Genomic DNA, 19,552 nt, shown 5'->3' with positions numbered 1-19,552 from the left:
AGGACCCACAACTTCCTCATGTGTTAAAAAAAAGGACAACAAAATCTACATGAAAGGACTGATGTACAGATGAAATAAAATGTATAAGCAAAAGTACTTCATAAAATGCTAACTTTAGTAAATGCTATTTTATTACTAGTAATATCACTAAGTAGCATTATGTTACTAGTAGTAGCACAGTCTGAAAGTCCTCCCCTTCCTCCACCTCCATCAGGCTTAGCTCTCACGCACTTCTTCTTGAGAAACAGTGGAGACAAAGCTCCATCTATCACTACAACAAAGGAGTTGACCTACCTTGCCAGGACGAGCCCATTCACAATTACATTCTTGAAAGGCGGTTGTCCGAAGAGGGCTGTGGCCAGCACCAGCAGGGTATAAAACCTGAAAAAACCCCAACAGTCCAACAGTTCAATAAAAATAGAAATGAAGTCCAAGTATAAGAAAGAAACTATATTTATTCATTGAACTAAATTTCTTTTTCTTTTTTTTTTTTTTGAGACGGAGTTTTGCTCTTGTTACCCAGGCTGGAGTGCAATGGCACAATCTCGGCTTACCGCAACCTCCACCTCCTGGGTTCAGGCAATTCTCCTGCCTCAGCTTCCCGAGTAGCTGGGACTACAGGCGTGCACCACCATACCCAGCTAATTTTTTATATTTTTAGTAGAGATGGGGTTTCACCTTGTTGACCAGGATGGTCTCGATCTCTTGACCTCGTGATCCACCCACCTCGGCCTCCCAAAGTGCTGGGATTACAGGCTTGAGCCACTGCGCCCAGCCTGAACTAAATTTCTATTTTTGATAAATCATACTATTTGATAGTGACTTAAAGCAATGATTCTTAATCCTGGTTACCGGAAGAAAACAACAACAAAAAAAAAAACAGAGACACAGGACCTACCAGAGACCAGTCAAATTACAGTCTATGATAAAAAAAAAAAAAAAAACAAACATGAAATAAAGGTCCGGAGTGATTTACTGACCACTTCTCTGCTACCAGGTCTCCCAGGAAGCCAATGTGGAAAGCCACAAGGCAGCACTGGGTGGCCTTTTAGGACAACCCAGAAGTGCCTGGCTAAAAATGAGGGGTGGCCCAAGATCATATGGCACAGACAATCTGATGACAAAAGATGCAAAATGCACTCTCATCTAAAGTGATAAGGCAGACTAGAAAATGCTTTTATTCTGTAAAATGTTGTGTACCTCATTTATATGCTAGCTTGTTCCCCAAACGAACTCTATCATATCCCTGCTCTGTCCTGGGGGTGATGCTCTCCTGCTTCCCTGACCTAGTCCAGCACTCCTGGAACATCAAGCGACATGAGCTGAGGAGACCAGACCCCATGGTTAACATAAACACTTGTCCAGATATTGCCCACTCCAGTTCTAAAGGAATTGGGAGGAGCCCTGGTGCCCAGGAGAGGCAGCCCAGACCTCAGGGATGGAGAAGGAGGCAGGCAGCAAGAACCCGGGACCCATATGAGGACTGTTACCATCTAACAGACGTTGTTACTCCTCAAAGGAACAAGCTCACTGGTAAGGCATCCAGCCCTTTCTAAAATAGAATTTTTTTTCTGGGTAGCTGTTCCTATAGACAAAAAGGAATGGAATCTGAAAATAGCACATTCCAGAACATGAAGACTTGAATTCAATGATTACCCAAAGTTGTCAAAGGAGAAAATGATATCAACAATTCCTCAAACAAACCCCTGCAGAAACATTACTCTGAATGTATAATTAAAATCTGGGGTGGGTGAAGTGGCTCACATCTGTAATCCCAGTACTTTGGGAGGCCGAGGCAGGCAGGTCACTTGACGTCAGGAGTTCAAGACCAGCCTGGCCAACATGATGAAAACCCCATCTCTACTAAAAACACAAAAATTAGCTGGATATGGTGGTGGGTACCTGTAGACCCAGCTACTTGGGAGGGTGAGGCACAAGAATTATTTGAACCCAGGAGGCGGAGGTTGCAGTGAGCCGAGATCACACCACTGCATTTCAGTTTGGGCAGCAGAGCAAGACTCCATCTTAAAAAATAAAAATAAATTATGAGAAAACACTGAATATCTGTTAATAAAAATAAATAAATTTTAAAAAATAAAATAAAATAAAACCTGAGTCAGCAAAGCCCATCCATGGAAAGAAAGTAATTCACCTTTTTCCAATTAAGAAGAACTGCTTTACTAAAGCACCAGATAAATCAATGCTCAAATCCTCCCCCTATATTATTAAAAATCTGGATTTTTTTAGAATGTTGATTTATAAGGCTAGCCTCAATATCTAAGCAAATTTCCAACTATTCCTCAAATGTCTAGCAGCCAACCTACTGTCTTTTATGCAAATACTCATTATACATTTGATTAAATGATCTCAAGTGAGTAAGCTAAGAACATATATTGATTTTTATTATTTAAACTTCCAGTATAACATATAGATATATTCTAAAATGCCAGTGAGATAATTCAAATTGTAAGACTATAGCCCTACTATAGTGGGAGATTCCTATTCAAAAGGCACTTTAATGTCCATGCTTGGTGGTAGGTGACAGAGGGCAGGAATGAAGCTTGTCTTATTTGCCACAATCTCCCCAGCACCAAGTAGATAAATGGCAGGGACTTAGTAAAATATTCCCTAAATAAAATAAAATCAATAAAAAAAGTGATGAAAGAACAAGGGGGCATACCATCCTCTGGTTTGGTCGATGCCCTCAGCAATGAAGTCTGCAGGAAAAGCATCCTCAAACTCCCTCTTGTTTTCAAATGGATAATGAACCTGAGCATAGGGCATGCTGCCACTCTCAAACCAACAGTCAAACACTTCAGAGATGCGGTGCAAGGATCCCTTCCCACAGCGTGAAGGAATGGTCAGGTGGTCAACGCTGACAAACAGAAAAGTAGCCATTTCTATTAAATATAAGCATAACAGAACTTGAAGTTTAACTGCCAATAGGAAACACAAAACTCTGACAAGATATAATACACATTTGCAAACAGAAACATCAACAATTCTCAAAGGCTCTCCGAGAGCACCATGAATCCCTTCATCTGAAAGTTTATGCATCATTCACCTCACATTTCACAAGGACAGAGGCCACAATACCACAATATGACATGAGTCATCAACAAAGTACTTCAGCAAACTAGTCACTTCCATGTATAGCTCTGTAATCTGCTAGAGACCAGGTCTTAACAGGAGAATGATAAAACTGAAGTGTATCAAACACTTGGAAACTGACCTCTCTCTGTGGAGATCTGAGATCTTTGCTCCCGAGAGTTCTTCAAGTTCTGCCATTGACCCAATGCATACTACCTGTCAAAAACAAAGTTCAACAGCAGGAGCTCCTTAGAGTCAAGCAGAGCAGAGACTGAGTTCATTTACATAGTAAGCATGTTTAGTTTGAGAGAGAGACTGATGATTTTCTTTCCTTTTTTTTTTTTTGAGACGGAGTTTCACTGTTGCGCTCGTTACTCAGTCTGGAGTGCAATGGCACAATCTCGGCTCACCACAACCTCCGCCTTCTGGGTTCAAGCAATTCTCCTGCCTCAGCCTCCCGAGTAGCTGGGACTACAGGCACGCACCACCATGCCCAGCTAATTTTTGTATTTTTAGTTGAGACAGGGTTTCGCCTTGTTGACCAGGATGGTCTCAATCTCTTGACCTCATGATCCACCCACCTCGGCCTCCCAAAGTGCTGGGATTATAAGCGTGAGCCACCACGCCCAGCCTTCTTTCCTTTTTTTTAAGACAGGTTCTCACGCCCATTGCCCAGGTTGGAGTGCAGTGGCACAATCACAGCTTCCTGGGCTCAGGTGATCCTCTCACCTCAGCTCTCAAGTAGCTGGGTACCAACCAGCCCAGCTAATTTCTTTTGTATTTTTAGTAGAGACAGGGTTTCGCCACAATGCCTTGGTCTCAAACTCTTGGACTTGAGTGATTAGCCGGCCTCAGCCTCCCAAGTGTTGGGATTACAGGCATGAACCACTGCGCCAGGCCTAAGACTGATTTTTTCTTTAAAGGCACATTAAGCACATTAACACACCAATGGGGCTAAAGCATAGTATTTGCTAACGTGGCTTCTCTCATAAAAGACACAGCTTAGTCTCTGAAGAGGCCAGTGCTGACACTGCTCCTTTGTTTCCATGCCAATACCAGAGGGAGTCCCTACCTAGAGAAAATCTTAAACATTCATAGCCATACTCTCAACCGGTATTAAGCCTTTATTAAGCGCAGATCATCAAAGTAACCGGCATAAGTGAAACATCTTACATTATTGCTCTAAGCCATCTCAGTTTCTTCCTGGCACCTGAATGTCGCTCATTAATCTAGAATCTTCCCAAGAAAAAGCTAGAACTAAATTATGGTCATACAGTGCTTAATGACAAGAATACATTCTGAGAAATGCATAGTTAGGGTGATTTCGTTACACAAACATCACAGAACAACTTACACAAACCTAGATGGGATGGCCTAAAACATACCCTAGGCTCTACGGTGGAACCTATTACTTCTAGGCTACAAACCTGTACAGCAGGTGACTGTACAGAATTCTGCAGGCAACTGTAACACAATGGCAAATGCTATGTTTTTCATATGGTTTATCTGTCCCCAGTAAATCTCATGTTGAAATTTAATCCCCAGTGTGGTAGTATTGACAGATGGGGCCCAAGGGGAGGTGTCTGGGTCACAGGGTGGATCCCTTGTGAACAGACTATGCTCTCCTTCTGCAGAAGTTAGTTCTCACTCTATTAGTTCCTGTGAGAGCTGACAGTTAAAAAGAGCCTGCCCCCACCCCACCTCCCCTGCTTCTTCCCTTGCCATGTGATCTCTGCATACTCTGGCTCCTGTCCAGCCTTCCGTCATAAGTGGATGCAGCCTGAGGTCCTCCCCAGATGCACATGTCTAGTCTCAAACTTCCAGTCGTTCAGAATCATAAGCCAAATAGACTATTCTTTCTAAATTACCCAGCTTCAGATATTCCTTTGTAGCAACACTAAAACAGCAAGTATTTGAGTTTCCTTTTTTCATTTTTTAAATTTTTATTTTTTTAATTCGAGTATTTGAGTTTCTAAACATTATGAAACACAGAAAAGAAACAGTAACAATATGGTATCATAACCTTGTGAGACCACAGTGAGGGACGGGGCTAGCTGGGATACTCAGAATGGAGGGATCATCTGACAAGGGCCACACCAGTAAGAGCTGCTGTGGGTTCTCATCCAACGAGCTTCTGCTCCTAATGAACACTGGTAGCCTCTTTCTCTGCCCTTCCTACTCAGTCTTGAAATCTTCTGATTCAGCTACTTCACTGTTGCCTTTCAGGTCCCTATGGGAGATTCACCAAGGTCCCTAGGGTGCCACTGCTTGTCACTGCTACAATGCTGTCAGCATTGGACAGAAGGCCATACAGAGATCTATCTGTGTAGTAAATTCTTACCTAACATCATTGAGAGGTCTCAGTAGCAGGGTCTAACTGGCGTGTACCACCATGCGTGGCTAATTTAATAAACAGTTTTGTAGAGATGGCACCCCACTATGTTGCCTAGGCTGGTCTCAAATTTCTGGCCTCAAGTGATTCTCCTGCCTTGGCCTCCCTAAGTACTGAGATTACATGTGTGAGCCATCACACCTGGCCTAAAGTCACAGTTATCAAGAACCTCTGTATGACATTAAGTGAGGACATAGTATAGACACATACATCTATATATCCACACATACCCTCTTACTCACTTGATTCTAGAAGTTAAAGGTCTGCAATGCTTTGATAAATTTCTTTTCAAGTTTTCATTTTTCATTATCTATAAAGTCAGTTTAACCATAAGCTAATGATACAACTTAATGCAGGGGGAAGAAAAGACATCAGAGAAACACAAGAAAAAACGTTTGAAGTGTGGATTTCCCTGATAAAACTATATCCTTTTATTTTTTACAGAGGAAATTCTATAAATTGTATTTAATTCAAGGAAAAAGAAGTTAAAAACCCTAAAAATGATTATTGTATGTCATGATTCTAGGAAGGAATAGAGGAAAAAAGATGAAATAAGAGTGGCGAAGAAAAAAGAAACCCGATTCTTTTTCAGGAATAAAATGCTTTAGTAAAAATCAACACAAGGGAATACTGCCCTGCCTCACCTCCATAAAGTCATCGCTGACCCACAGTGGGATAGGGGTGCCCCAGTATCTGTTTCTGGAAATTGCCCAGTCACGTGCATCTTTCAGCCAATTTCCAAATCGTTTTTCTCGCACAAACTCTGGGACCCTGCAATAAACAGATCACGTAACCAGTCACATAAGAATATTAGTAATTACAAATTGTAAATTATATCCATGTAAGCCTTTGTGTAACACTTTGTGGAGCAAACACTCTGGAAATGTGGAGCTCACGTCAAAGAGTGCGTATTCTAAATGCACAGCATAGCACACGCAACAGTCTGTGCTGCGATCAATGACCTACATCCAATAGATAACCACTGCAGCACACAGGCCTCCCATGTCCTCCTCTTCAACTGTAGTATGGCTGCCACGTACCTCTAACCAGTCACCCTTACTCTAGCCAGCCTCACCCCATGCAACTCTAGTCTTTACATTATCCTTACCACAGCAATTTTACTGAACTCCTTAAGCAAAGGCTCCAAACAGGCCAGGCGATTGGTAGCCGTTCTAGTAGCCCCCCACTATAATCTCCTTTCTGATCATCCTTGGTGTTGAATTTCAGGCTCTAACAATGAGGCAAGTTCCCTAGAATCTTTCTCACTTAACTGCCTTTGCCCATGCCTGCCCTGTGTTATGCAGCCTTCCTCCCCTCTGCAACCATCCTCTTGCATCCCTCCCACTCCCAATGTTCTTTATTCCTTGAGGTTCAGCATTGCAGAAATCCTTTCCAAGCACAAGGCTCAGTCAGGGTAGGCTACCAAACTTTCCCTTCTTCTCTTGGGCACTACAGTTACTGCCCTGTACTTCAAGGATCAGTTTATATGCCTGCACCCCCTCGAGGTTATCTTATTAATATTCTATATCTAGTAATTAGGGGAACTAATTAGCATATTGGCTCTAAAAATGAAAAGCTGTCTTTTGATAAATCAGGATTACTCTGCTAAGAAATATTAGAAAGCTACAGTTTATAAGCATTTTCCTTATTGTCCTGAGATTCTCCCCATTCTCCTAAACACAAATACAGTTTTCTAATCTAGTTGGGTCTTTGTGAAATGAAGTGGTGATAACCTTTAAAACTCGTAGTGAAAAACATTATTCTGAAATACATAGGTTCAATCAAGCCTTGTTTCATTTTGTACCCATAGGCTGAAATGATACCTCTTGGGTTATCACCTGCAGGACACATATCAGCTGAGGAAAGCAAAGGTTTCTGCTTGGAGCTTACCCATAAAGCCAAGCACAAGGGACATTGTTCACTACAGGACCGACAACAGTTAAGTACACATGGCATTTGCAGGTATATCTGAAAATGATTATTACTGAAGGCTAGCACAGCCACATTTTTCCAAAGTCACTTCATTCCATAAATCAAATAAATGTGAGTTTCTCATTTCTAGAGTTTAAAAAGAAAAATACTCTCATATATACTTTATCACAAGAAAGATATTACTTCTGTTCTGTAACATTATTTGAATTACTTTGTGTTCCTAAACACACAGAATAAAAGATAGCTATTATAATACACAATAGAAAATGGATTTCAGGGAAGTGTAAAACACACTTAGCAACGACATGACAAAAGACACTATGAAGAAACACATTTTACTGCTCACCAGTAAGACAGGTCATTGTTCCTTAGGAGCTGGTCCACCATGTTCTCCACTCGCACAAACCAGCTGGGCACCGCTTTGTAAATGAGGGGAGTGTCTGATCTAGGGAAGCAAAACACAGACATAGCTGCTCAGGCTGGGACTAGCAGGCACCAGGGGAAGACCTACTTTTCATGTTTTATTGACAGCATCATCACCTACTTGGCCTTCTGCTAATATTTATTTTTGTTATAGATAAAAGCTTTTGATATAGATAACAAAAAGGATATTTTTGTTATAACTAAGTCTTCGAAATTGGTCATCTCTTTCCACAATAGTAAGAAAGGCGAAAACTAATATAAGAACACGACCAGAAAAAAAATATAGTTCTGCTGATGACAATTGTCTAAGAAACAATGTCAACTTCAACTTCAGCACAGAAGAGGCAATGTGAAAACCAAATATGATGCAACCGAACATTTCACGTTTCCCCACGCCTTTATAGCATGGGCTTACATTAAATGTTAAAATCACATTAAATTTTTCATTAAATTCCATGACAAAATTTTAGAGATGTTTCTCATCCTAAAAAAATGTGGCTACAACACAAAACAGATTTGTACAGATCTATTTTTCTCACACAGTTCCTTAGGAAGTAAGAATTTTAAGGCCGGGCATCGTGGCTCACGTCTGTATTCCCAGCACTTTGGGAGGCCGAGGCGGGTAGACCACGAGTTTAGGAGATTGAGACCATCTTGGCTAACACAGTGAAACCCTGTCTCTACTAAAAATACAAAAATAATTAGCCAGGGGTAGTGGCATGCATCTGTAGTCCCAGCTACTCAGGAGGCTGAGGCAAAAGAATAGCTTGAACCTGAGAAATGGAAGTTGCAGTGAGCCAAGATTGCATCACTAGACTCCAGTCTGGGTGACAGAGCAAGACTCTGTCTCAAAAAAAAAAAAAAAAAAAAAAAAAGGAAAGAATGAATTTTGGCCATTCAGAAAACTCTCCTAGACCAGGCATTGTGGCTGGCTCATGTCTATATGTCTATAATCTTAGCAATTTGGGAGGCCAAGGTGGGAGGATCATTTGAGCCCAGGAGTTTGAGATCAGCCTGGACAACATGGCAAAACCCCCTTTCTAAAAGAAATGCAAAAACTAGCCAGGTGTGATGGCACCACCTACATAGTCCCAGCTTCTCCAGAAGCTGAGGTGGGTGGATTGCTTAAGCTGGGGAGGTGAAGGGCGCAGTGAGCCATGAATGCAGCACTGCATTCCAGCATGGGCAACAGATTGAGATGCTATCTCAAAATAACAACAAAAAACCCAACTGTCCTAAAAATGAAGTAAGATGGCAGGTTCCCAAACCGACTCTAAATGATACAAATGAGATGAACACCATAAATATGGAACAGGCAAACATAGAAAGTGTAAGCACAGATTAGAAGCTCTAGCTACAACACAGTCTTTGTTTCTTCTTGTTGAGATTCACTCGGGGTGGATGGCAAAATATTATAGCAATATTAGGAAAGGTTGCTGTGCATGGTGGCTCACACCTGTAATCCCAGCACTTTGGGAGGCCAAGCTAGACAGATCACGAGGCCAGGAGATTGAGATCAGTCTGGCTAGCATGGTGAAACCCCGTCTGTACTAAAAATACAAAAAATTAGCCAGGCATGGTGGCACATGCCTGTAGTCCCAGCTACTTGGGAGGCTGAGGCAGGAGGATCGCTTGACCCTGGGAGGCAGAGGTTGCAGTGAGCCAAGATGGCGCCACTGAACTCCAACCTGGGTGGCTGGGTGAGACTGTCTCAAGAAAACGAAAGAAACAAACACACATGCAAAAAATATGAGCAAAGGTTATAGGTTTTAGATTAATCTATAACCTTTCCTAATATTTCTATGATATTCTGCCAGCCACCCCAAGTGAATCTCAACACTTCTGACCTCCAGCAAAAAGGGTAGCTGTGAGTGAAGGTGGTGGCAACCAGAAGTCGGCCTTGTTCCTTCAAAGTCCTGATGATACTTTTGTCAGCATCCTGTTAAAAAAAATTAAATTTAGCCATTAAAATATACTGTAATATTTAGGAACAATGTATTACTAGAAACTGATATTCTGTCATGAATAAAAGGCACAAATAACAAATATTAATTATTTTTAGTCTCTAACTTTAAGTCCAGTACATTCCACAACATTTAAGGTCATAAAGTTTTCTTTCTGAAATGATTACCCCAAGGTCACAAAGTTGTTTCATGAGGCATAAACTGGAGCAGTTTTTCTGATCTCTCCCTGTGAAATTACAGCATGCTTCCTCTAAAGATATGAGACCCTCTGAACGTAACTGATCACATCTTTACTGATTTTATGTGACAACAAAACTAAATAAAAACAACTTCCTAGAAGACTTACAATTATAAACCATAATACAGTAATCAAAAGTAAAAGACACCCTTCTATGCCACATGGATTACAGACCTTCACATACTGTCCTGCAAAATGTGTCACCTCTGCTGTGAAGCAGCCTGATGCATCCACAGGGCAAACGGGGAGTGAGTCTTTCCGAATAATGTTGAAGTCCATACAGACCCGATAGTCATCCTGAGAAAAGGCAAAAAGGAGAGAAGAATAAAACAATCTAAGTATGGGTGTGGGGAACAAACATGAGGTAATAGAGTCCCAAGATAATTGTTCTATATTATAACATATACATGTCATTAACTTTATCCTGTTAACTGAAGGTAACTCAAGACCATTAGGAGAATCAGAGCCTCACAGTTGGACAGGGATTAGATCACCCAGTCCAGTCTTCTCAAATATTATTTCCCAGACCTCTGTATGTACCTGAGTATCCACTAAATGAGAAGATAGATGACATACATGATTTTTTTTTAAGTGAAAGGAAGTTGATTAACAAAGTAAAGGAATGAAGAATGGCTACTCCATAGGAAGAGCAGCCACGCATGAATGTTTTAAAACTAAATCAAATTTGGTTTATAACAGTAGCACACACAAAAACCAAAATACACACAAGTATAAGGCATGGCCTGTTAGTATTACATGGTGCTTGATGTACATTTGGATTTGCACCCTCTCAAGGAAGACCCCAAAGGATGGCAACACTGACCTAAAAATCCAAAGTATTTACTTTTCAAATAAGCAAACTGGCATAGCTTATACCATGAAGCTTCAGGAATATATTTTGAAGACTGTTAACAATAGAGCAAATGCTTAGCAAAGTGCTATGTGAGACAGTATTCTAAGAACTTTACACATGCTCACTTACCCCTCAAAATGCTCTCAGACAAAGTGGCAGGAAAACAAAACAAAACACCTCCCAATGATCCTACAAAGAAGGCTTTCACCAGGTGCTCCCCTTATACAAATTAGCAGTCATTTCTACTTTACAGATAGGAAAGTCAAGGTACCAAGAAATAACTCAGCTATGAAGCAGCAACACTAGGCTCCAGAGCTTCACCGCTGTGCTTCGATGCCTAAATATAAAATTAAAGAGACTGCCTTATGTTAGTGAAACTACACTCTGGGTTGACTCCAAGACAAGCTGGAAAGTGGACATGTTTCCACCTAGATCTGTGTTCACCTCTCCCTGTGCTGAGGCTGACTGGTGTGGTGTCATGTGGGTGAACAGGAAAAGCCCCTCAGTGCAGCAATTTGAACTACTGAGTGTGGAGCAAGTAACACTACCCAGTGCATTAAGCTAAGAGCAGCTTTCCTAAATGCATACAGAACAAGTGATGTTCAACATGATGATGCACAAGTGCACAGACTCCACAGAGATCAAACACTACCTTGCCTAGCAAAAGAAGGACTCTCAGAAAATGTTTACCAAGGTGGGGCACGGTAGCTTACACCTGTAATCCCAGCACTTTGGGAGGCCAAGGTGTGTGGATCACCTGAGGTCAGGAGTTTGAGACCAGCCTGGCCAACACTGGTGAAATCCCATCTCTTCTGAAAGTACAAAAAATTAGCCAGGTGAGGTGGTGGGTACCCGTAACCCCAGCTACTTGGGAGGCTGAGGCAGGAGAATCGCTTGAAACAAGGAGGCAGAGATTGCAGCAAGCCAAGATCGTGCCATTGCACTCCAGCCTGGGCGACAGAGGAAGACTCTGTCTCAGATAAAAAAAAAAAAGAAAGAAAATGTTTACCAATTGGGGTTAAAGGCTATAGTTTAAAGAATAAATCTTCCATGACATTAACCTGCATGGCGTTCTCAATCTTCTGTAATGTTAATGTGCATGGCACTCAGAGTGACATGAGATATAATTCTAGAGTTAATGACAAATACCTACACTTAAAAAGAAAACCTAAACTACAATTCAAAACCAAGAAGTTACCTTTTTAATTATCTACTATCAGTGGGGTAACCATACTCGTTGACCCTAAAATAATTATAAACAGTATGTGACTAGTTCCTAAAACTCTTAAGTAGTATTATCAAGAATACTTCCTTCTACCAAAATTGAATACGAACCAGGTATTGGGTGATTATTAAGGAATTGCTGACTTTATTGGATATAAATAATAATGGCACAGTAGTGAAGATAAAAGTCCTTATTAGTCAGAGATGCAGCTAGAATTACTGATACATGAAAGACATGATGTTGAGGATTTGCTTCTGAATCCTCTAGTCAAAATAAAAGCTGTGGTACTATATGGAGGAAGAAAACAAGAGAGATTACCAAAATGTTGAGAACGCAGCTGGATGATGTGACAAAAAGAATTATATTTTCTTCTGTGTATGTTTCAAGATTTCCAGAATAAAACTTCAAGTGATGGTTACATTAAAAGCCCATATTTTACCACTACAAATCAATGTAAAAAAAGTACCTGTACCCCCTATATCTATAATAAATAAAATTAAATCCCAGAGATTAAACATAAAAGCAAAATGGTAAATAAAGACGGACTACTCTCACTGCCTTTTAGAACAAAGTCGCATTTCCAATGCCTCTCACCAACAAAATGATCAAGCCTAGAGGAATGTGTAGGTGCTACACCATGCTACAGAGGAGGCAAAGGAAACCCAGATAGGCCAAGTAACAGCCTGGAACTGCCCGTTAGTGGCAGCACCATGATTTAAGGTGAGAGGTGGTTTACTGCAAAGTATGTGCCTTTATGTCATTCTGTTTTTATTTATACACAAAGTACATGAAAGGGAAACTGTTTTTAGAAAAATTATTTGGGGCAAAATATAAAATTAACTGGAGTACGGTTTGGTGGGGGAGAAGTCAAATTCCCCCTTCTGATCATGTAGCATTTAATTAAGAACACAGCAGAGCTGATGGGAATGGTGTGTATTTTGGTGACTGAGGCACCTGCACATCTCTAGATGCCTGTCAAAACTCACAGACCTGTATACCAGAAAGAGTTTACTGCATGAACGAATAAATAAAGACACAGCAAGGCACTGTGGGCCTTTTAGAAAGATTAAACGCCTGGAAGTGGCCCTGAATTTGACCCACTCTTTCCAGAAATTAGCTTAGGATGAAAGGGAATTGGAGATGCAAATTTTATAAGCCATCTTGTGGGCAGTGAGTCAGAAAAGACGCCAACCTGGTGGCCCAACATGATGAGACACATGACTCAACATCTACAAAAAGTGGCCACCAACATACTTTTCAAATACATTTGCCAGATTTATACTACTCACAGCACCAAAGTAAGGAGCTTGGTGGACAACCCCTGTGCCTTCTTCTTCCTTCACATAGTTGTCTACGAGTACAGTGAAAGCGCCATTCTCTTTACACTGGAAAAAAAGGGCAGCAGGCTTCAGGGATGAAACATTACTATATTACAATGCTAACTTCGTAACAGTTTTTCTTAAGAACGTGAAACACTTTCAACATGTAAAATTATTTCCAGAAATATTAAAGAAAGAAAAATTGAAGTTGGGAAGAAACATGCTAATTCAATACGTTTTTCCCATAAATAAAAAGTTACTACTTAGAAATCAAATTATCTGGAGACTGGCAGATAAAAATTTCTAATTTCCTTGGTTACAAACTGATGGGTTTTTTGTTTTTTGTTTTATTTTTTCCTGAGAAGGAGTCTTGCTGTCACATAGGCTAGAGTGCAGTAGTATAATCTTGGCTGACTGCAAATTCCACCTCCCAGGTGCAAGCAGTTCTGCAGCCTCAGCCTCCTGAGTAGCTGGGATTACAGGTGCCCACCACCACGTTCAGCTAATTTTTTTTGTATTTTTAGCGAAGACGGGGTTTCACTATCTTGGCCAGGCTGCTCTTGAGCTCCTGACCTTGTAATCCACCTGCCTCGGCCTCCCAAAGTGCTGGGATTACAGGTGTGAGCCACGGCGTCCAGCCCAAACTGATGTTTTTCATTAGTTCTCCCTCCCCCCATTTTTGCTCCTAGTATGCAGTTTAGGATATTCACTTACTGGTACATTTTTAATCACTGTATATGTTTTGCTTCTCTTTTTCCTTTCAACTCAGCTCAAGTTATTATTATAAAGGCAAGTCTCGAAAGGAACAGGTGGGAGCCACAAGTAGTAAGTTCTATTTACAGGTACTCCACCACCTTAAGACTCAGGGGAAATGTGTTCAATTTTATTTTCTTTGCAACAGCAATATCATCACGTTAATACATATAATGCTAATAGACCTACTGTTTCTATTTTCATCTCTACATTTCTTTCCACAAACCATTGTTTCTGCCAAACTGGCCCTTCGATGTCCTTCCTTTTTGCATTGGTTAAAAAGTATTTTCACATTTAACTCCTAAAATCCTGGAAAAAGCTATTAGTATCCCATGTCTTAAAAACATTCTGACTGTAGTTGCATTTCACAGATAAGCAAATTCAGAACAAAGATTAGTCTTTATCCAAATCACACAACAGTGATGAAACCATAACCTGAATGAAACAAGTCTTCTGGTTGCAAATACAATGTTATTTCAACTTCATCACAGCACTCTGTCTCTTTGGAACTTAAAACTAAACTTGAAATATAACCATAAAATTTCATTGCTGTAACCCAAATCCCCTTGAAACATTTTAGAAGTTATGGTATGACAGGTGCTAAAATTTTGATAGTTTAAACAGAAAGAATACATGGGTCCTTAGAATTACATGGATACTTAATCACATGTTCTACACTTAGAACCAGTATAGACTAAGTCACTGCATCTCATCTCTCAGGGTCCACCTGGGGACTATCCAGGCCATGGCTGGGCTGCTTCCACCCAGGTCAGCAGATACCAACCACCAGGAGCGGCAGTGCTACTCCATAGACGATGTCTGCTGACACAGCTTCCTTTGGTATTGTAGAACAGGTATACGTCAGCGAACATCAGACAAATTCTGTCCTGGGTCAAACGACTTACAGTACTCGTCTAAAGTCACTGAAGGTCTCAAGTAGTTTAAGAAGTTTATTTAATGGGTAGGTGTTATTCAACTGGATATGTACCGAGTGCACATTCCAGACAGACCTCTATTTAACCTAAAGTTCCTATCTAGTCTGTCCAAGTCCATTTTTTCAGAGAGTTGAGCTTTCTTTGGGTTCTCAATAGGGTTTGTGATTCAGAAAGGTGAAGCGTCACTGATCCAGTGGAAGAGATTTTAGGTAATAAAAAAATACAACATAAAGTATGTTAAGATATATGATAGGAGAATAAAGTAAAGACATTTCTCCAAGGGAGAAACGAAAGATGCATTTCAGAAAACTTTCAGATGACATCTGAGTTCAGACTTGAAGGGTGAGTTAACTCAGCATATCTACACATGAAAAAAAGATAAAGACTTTTAAAATGGTAGGAAAAAAGGCAGGGAAGCAGGAAAGGAAAGAGCCAGTTTGACCGAATAAAGGATATATCTAAAGTAGCATGGAAGGATGTGGTCAGGAAACAAGTCTGCTACACAGCGACTGGGGAGGGCATGTCCCTAATACTGGGAAATAACTACTGCTTGTAGGAAGGAATGGGACGAAGGCAGAGCATATGGAAATCCACTGGGCAGTAACGTGGGAGGAAGAAGGCCATTATGCAGGAGGAAGAAGGCAAGAAGAAATGTAGAAAAACAAGCACAAAAGCGAAGAGGCAGGTAACAGACACACTGTGGATAGGGCCCAAACCAAATAACATCATGCAGACATGCAGGCACTTTTCATATTTCCCTAATTGCCTTTTGATTTTCTTTTAAGCCTGTTTGAATCATCATCTGAATGAAGCACACGTTATTGTGATAGGTTAACATGTCTGTTAAGTCTCCTTTAAAGTAAAAGTTTCCCCTCCTTTTCTCTTTTTGCTTGCTCTGTGTGTGTGTGTGTGTGTGTGTGAGGTCTCCTGAATCAACCAGACTGAGGGAGACTACAAGGAACAGAAACAGAGGGTTCAGCAAATGGTTTTTTTTTTTGGGATGGGATGTAAGTGATACGTCCAGTTGATTATTATTTCCACATAACCAATAAAGCCAGGCCTCCTTATTATCTCATTTCAAGACCTTTAAATAAGGATGGAGGAATTCCTGCTTGACAACACTCTTTTAGTGAGGGAGTGTGAGTGACAGGGTTTGCAACTGCAGCTGTGGATTCTCCGCTCTTGGAAAATAAAACCACATAAAACAACTTTGACTCTGAAGAAATTAAGGTGCTAAATGTATGAGCCCTGTCATGTACCTAGATTTAAAACCTGCCTCATTAACCTCCTCGATATAAAATTGTGTTTACTTTTACACACAATGTTTTATTCTGATGACTATCTTAAATTTGTCAAAAAAAAAAAAAAAAAAAAGCCGTAAATAAATGCCCTGGGTGATACGTAGACTACATGTAATACAAATATACACATAAAAATCCAATAAAATGTAAAGTGATTATTCATATAATTTGAGAAAAATATATATTAAAAAAATCATGGCCAGGTGCAGAGGCTCAAGCTTGTAATCCCAGGAGTTCAAGACCAACCTGGGCAACATAGTGAGATTCTGTCTCTACAAAAAATAAAAAACTTGGCCAGATGTGGTGGTGGTGTATGCTAGTAGTCCCAGCTACCTGGGACAGGGGGGCATCACTTTAGCCCAAGAGGTTGAGGCTGGAGTGAGCCATGATTGTGCCACTGTACTCAAGCCCAAGGGGGTGGAGGAGATCCTGTTTCAAAAAAAAAAAAATCCTCTAAAACAAGAAAGCAACAAAAAAGACTTAATTTGTTAGCACTAAAGCAGACTTTCTGGATTCAGGTACACTCATACAAGCAATATAACAGTAAGGTAATGTGAATTCCACTTATCACCTCATCCCAGCTATCAGATAATCAGATTGTGGAGAGCCCCCACAGTAGCAGTCCCTAAGCTTACCTTCACAAAATAGTCAAACAAGGGCCTGTACTTCTTGCCTTTAAGATAGGTACCAGGAAATCTAGAAAAGGAGAAAGGCAAACTCACAATTAAATTAGAATCAAATATGAGGCTACAGCCCCATCAAGCCAAGCCACCACTCGCCTCTGCTTTGCTGGCTCCTTAGCCATTAATGCTATAATGTGTGACTGTAAAGTACTTAGTATTAGTACTTAAAACTAAATTTGAATAATGCAGCTTTTGGATAATAAAGATTTTTTCTTTTTAAAACTAAAGGCACACCCAGACACATATACCCCACCCCCACCCCCACAGAGCAACTATTTGAATATTTACCTTTCAAGGATCTCATAGTCACTCTCCAATTTATAGAGGGCTGACAATCTGGCTTCCATTAAAATGAGCAATTTTCCTCTGGCAACATCTATGAGAACAAGGAAGAACATGGACATGGGTGATATTCTGAATTTGGCTGATTCTAAAGACATGCATCAAGCATACTTTTTTCCCGAGGAACCCCTATATCATGTGCCTCTAGTGTGCCCAACACTCACAGAGAAATACTGCAAACTAAGGTATACTGCTTTCCAAAAACATCAAATGCACTTAGGCAGTTGGTAGTTATTATTTATCACTCCAATATCCATTTTAAGTAAATTATTCTTTATTTTCTCCTTCATAAGGTAAATATATGAATGTTTAAAAATAACATTGACAAAGTAGCTCACAAAGTAAGTGCCATGTAATATCACCCCCTCTCAGACATTCTCATTTGGGCATCTATTGATCCAGATATTTTTCTATGTATATACTAACAAACACATATGCAAATATGTACATTCCTTTTATTTTTTAATTAAGGTAATATCCTATCTGGTTTTACAATGTTTCACTTAATATACTGTCAACATTCTTCCAAATATTAGCACATACAGACTTTTCTCCCTCTTTGAAAGAACTCCATGGGACTCCATTTTACATGATTATGAGTTATTTCTAACAAGCTGTCAGACATTTAAATTCCTTTCAAATTTTCACTACTATGAACACTGGGATAATAATGTCCTTGATGTATCTGTGTACCCCTATTATAAATGTTTCTAGAGGATACCTACGGCATCCTAGAAAAAGAAACGCTAAAGCAAATGTACAAACCATTAAAACTTAAGAGAAAATTTGGGCCAATTTAAATTCCCACTCGTAAGTTATGATATTACATATCTGAAATTTACTAGAGCCTATGTCATGTACTTAGTTCACTATAAGAAAAATGGGTATCTATGGGGCACTGCAAAAGCCAGGCCTCTCTGTGGCCAACAGTTCTTTCCAGTAGGTCAACTCTTGGTCCCCCAGGAAAGAATAAATAAAAAACTCCCTCTGTACCTGTTTTCTGACAATTAATATTTTCCCATTCCTTTCTCACTATTTTTCCTTGCCAGCACAATCTACTGTTCAATCAAGTCGACTGTTTTAATACAACTATTTAAAAAGATCATTGCGGACGGGCGCGGTGGCTCACACCTGTAATCCCAGCACTTTGGGAGGCCGAGGCGGGTGGATCACAAGGTCAAGAGATTGAGACCATCCTGGTCAACATGGTGAAACCCTGTCTCTACTAAAAAAACAAAAAATTAGCTGGGCATGGTGACGCGTGCCTGTAATCCCAGCTACTCGGGAGGCTGAGGCAGGAGAATTGCCTGAACCCAGGAGGCGGAGGTTGTGGTGAGCCAAGATCCCGCCATTGCACTTCAGCCTCGGTAACAAGAGCAAAACTCCGTCTCCAAAAAAAAAGATCATTGCAACCATTATTAAACAGCATTAAACACATCTACACTGTTGTGTAATCATTACTACTATCAATACCCAAACCTTTGCATTTTCCTATACTGAAACTCTGCACCCATCAAACAACTCCCCTTTCCTTTCCAGTCTCTGTCAACCACCATTCTACTACTTTTTGCTCTCTGAATTTCACTTCTTGATACCTCATATATGAATAATGTAGTATCTGCACTTTGGCGACTGGCTCATTTTAATTAGCATAATGTAATACGGGTTCATCCAAGGCATAGCCTATATCAGAATTTCCTTCCTTTTTTAGGCCAAGTAATATTCCATTGTATGTAAATACCCTATTTGGTTTATTCATTTATCCAACGATAGACACTTGGGTTCCTTCTATATTTTGACTATTGTGAATAATGCTACACGAATATGGGTGTAGAAGTATCTGTTCAAAACTGCTTTCAATTCTTTGGGGAAAACACCCAGAAATGAAATTGCTGGCCCACAGTGTAATTCTGTTCAGCTTTTTGAAGAAATGCCCCTATTTTCCACAGCAGCTGCACCACAGCTTTTTTATTGGCAATAAGATTTTCTTTTCTTCTCTTTTCGCCTCCACAAAACTATCCAAACCTGAAAGTATATTTGTGTTCACAAAGTACCAATCTTCTTTGCAAATCTCTATGGAAAGGCCCTCATTGAAACTGGTA

The 19,552-nt window shown here is 40.3% G+C and overlaps 1 protein-coding gene across 8 annotated transcripts in view; it reads right to left on the bottom strand.

Moving 5' to 3' along the window:
* IARS1 (isoleucyl-tRNA synthetase 1) overlaps positions 1 to 19,552 on the bottom strand; it is an 84,154-nt gene that overhangs the window by 51,975 nt on the left and 12,627 nt on the right. For 5 of the 8 annotated variants that reach the window (XM_078365977.1, XM_035301254.3, XM_078365980.1 and 2 more), the window contains 10 exons: positions 17,397 to 17,484; positions 17,061 to 17,121; positions 13,407 to 13,502; positions 10,214 to 10,336; positions 9,685 to 9,776; positions 7,761 to 7,859; positions 6,127 to 6,253; positions 3,233 to 3,306; positions 2,681 to 2,875; positions 295 to 381 (listed from right to left, as the gene is read on the bottom strand). In XM_078365977.1, coding sequence (XP_078222103.1) covers positions 295 to 381; positions 2,681 to 2,875; positions 3,233 to 3,306; positions 6,127 to 6,253; positions 7,761 to 7,859; positions 9,685 to 9,776; positions 10,214 to 10,336; positions 13,407 to 13,502; positions 17,061 to 17,121; positions 17,397 to 17,484 — 1,042 coding nt within the window. The remainder of the gene's footprint in view (positions 1 to 294; positions 382 to 2,680; positions 2,876 to 3,232; positions 3,307 to 6,126; positions 6,254 to 7,760; positions 7,860 to 9,684; positions 9,777 to 10,213; positions 10,337 to 13,406; positions 13,503 to 17,060; positions 17,122 to 17,396; positions 17,485 to 19,552) is intronic. The other 3 variants (XM_035301265.3, XM_078365982.1, XM_078365983.1) reach the window with 1 other exon arrangement.

This window comes from Callithrix jacchus, chromosome 1, assembly GCF_049354715.1.
Source record: "Callithrix jacchus isolate 240 chromosome 1, calJac240_pri, whole genome shotgun sequence".
Taxonomy (NCBI): domain Eukaryota; kingdom Metazoa; phylum Chordata; class Mammalia; order Primates; family Cebidae; genus Callithrix; species Callithrix jacchus.
This window is presented reverse-complemented; position numbering and strand designations above follow the sequence as displayed.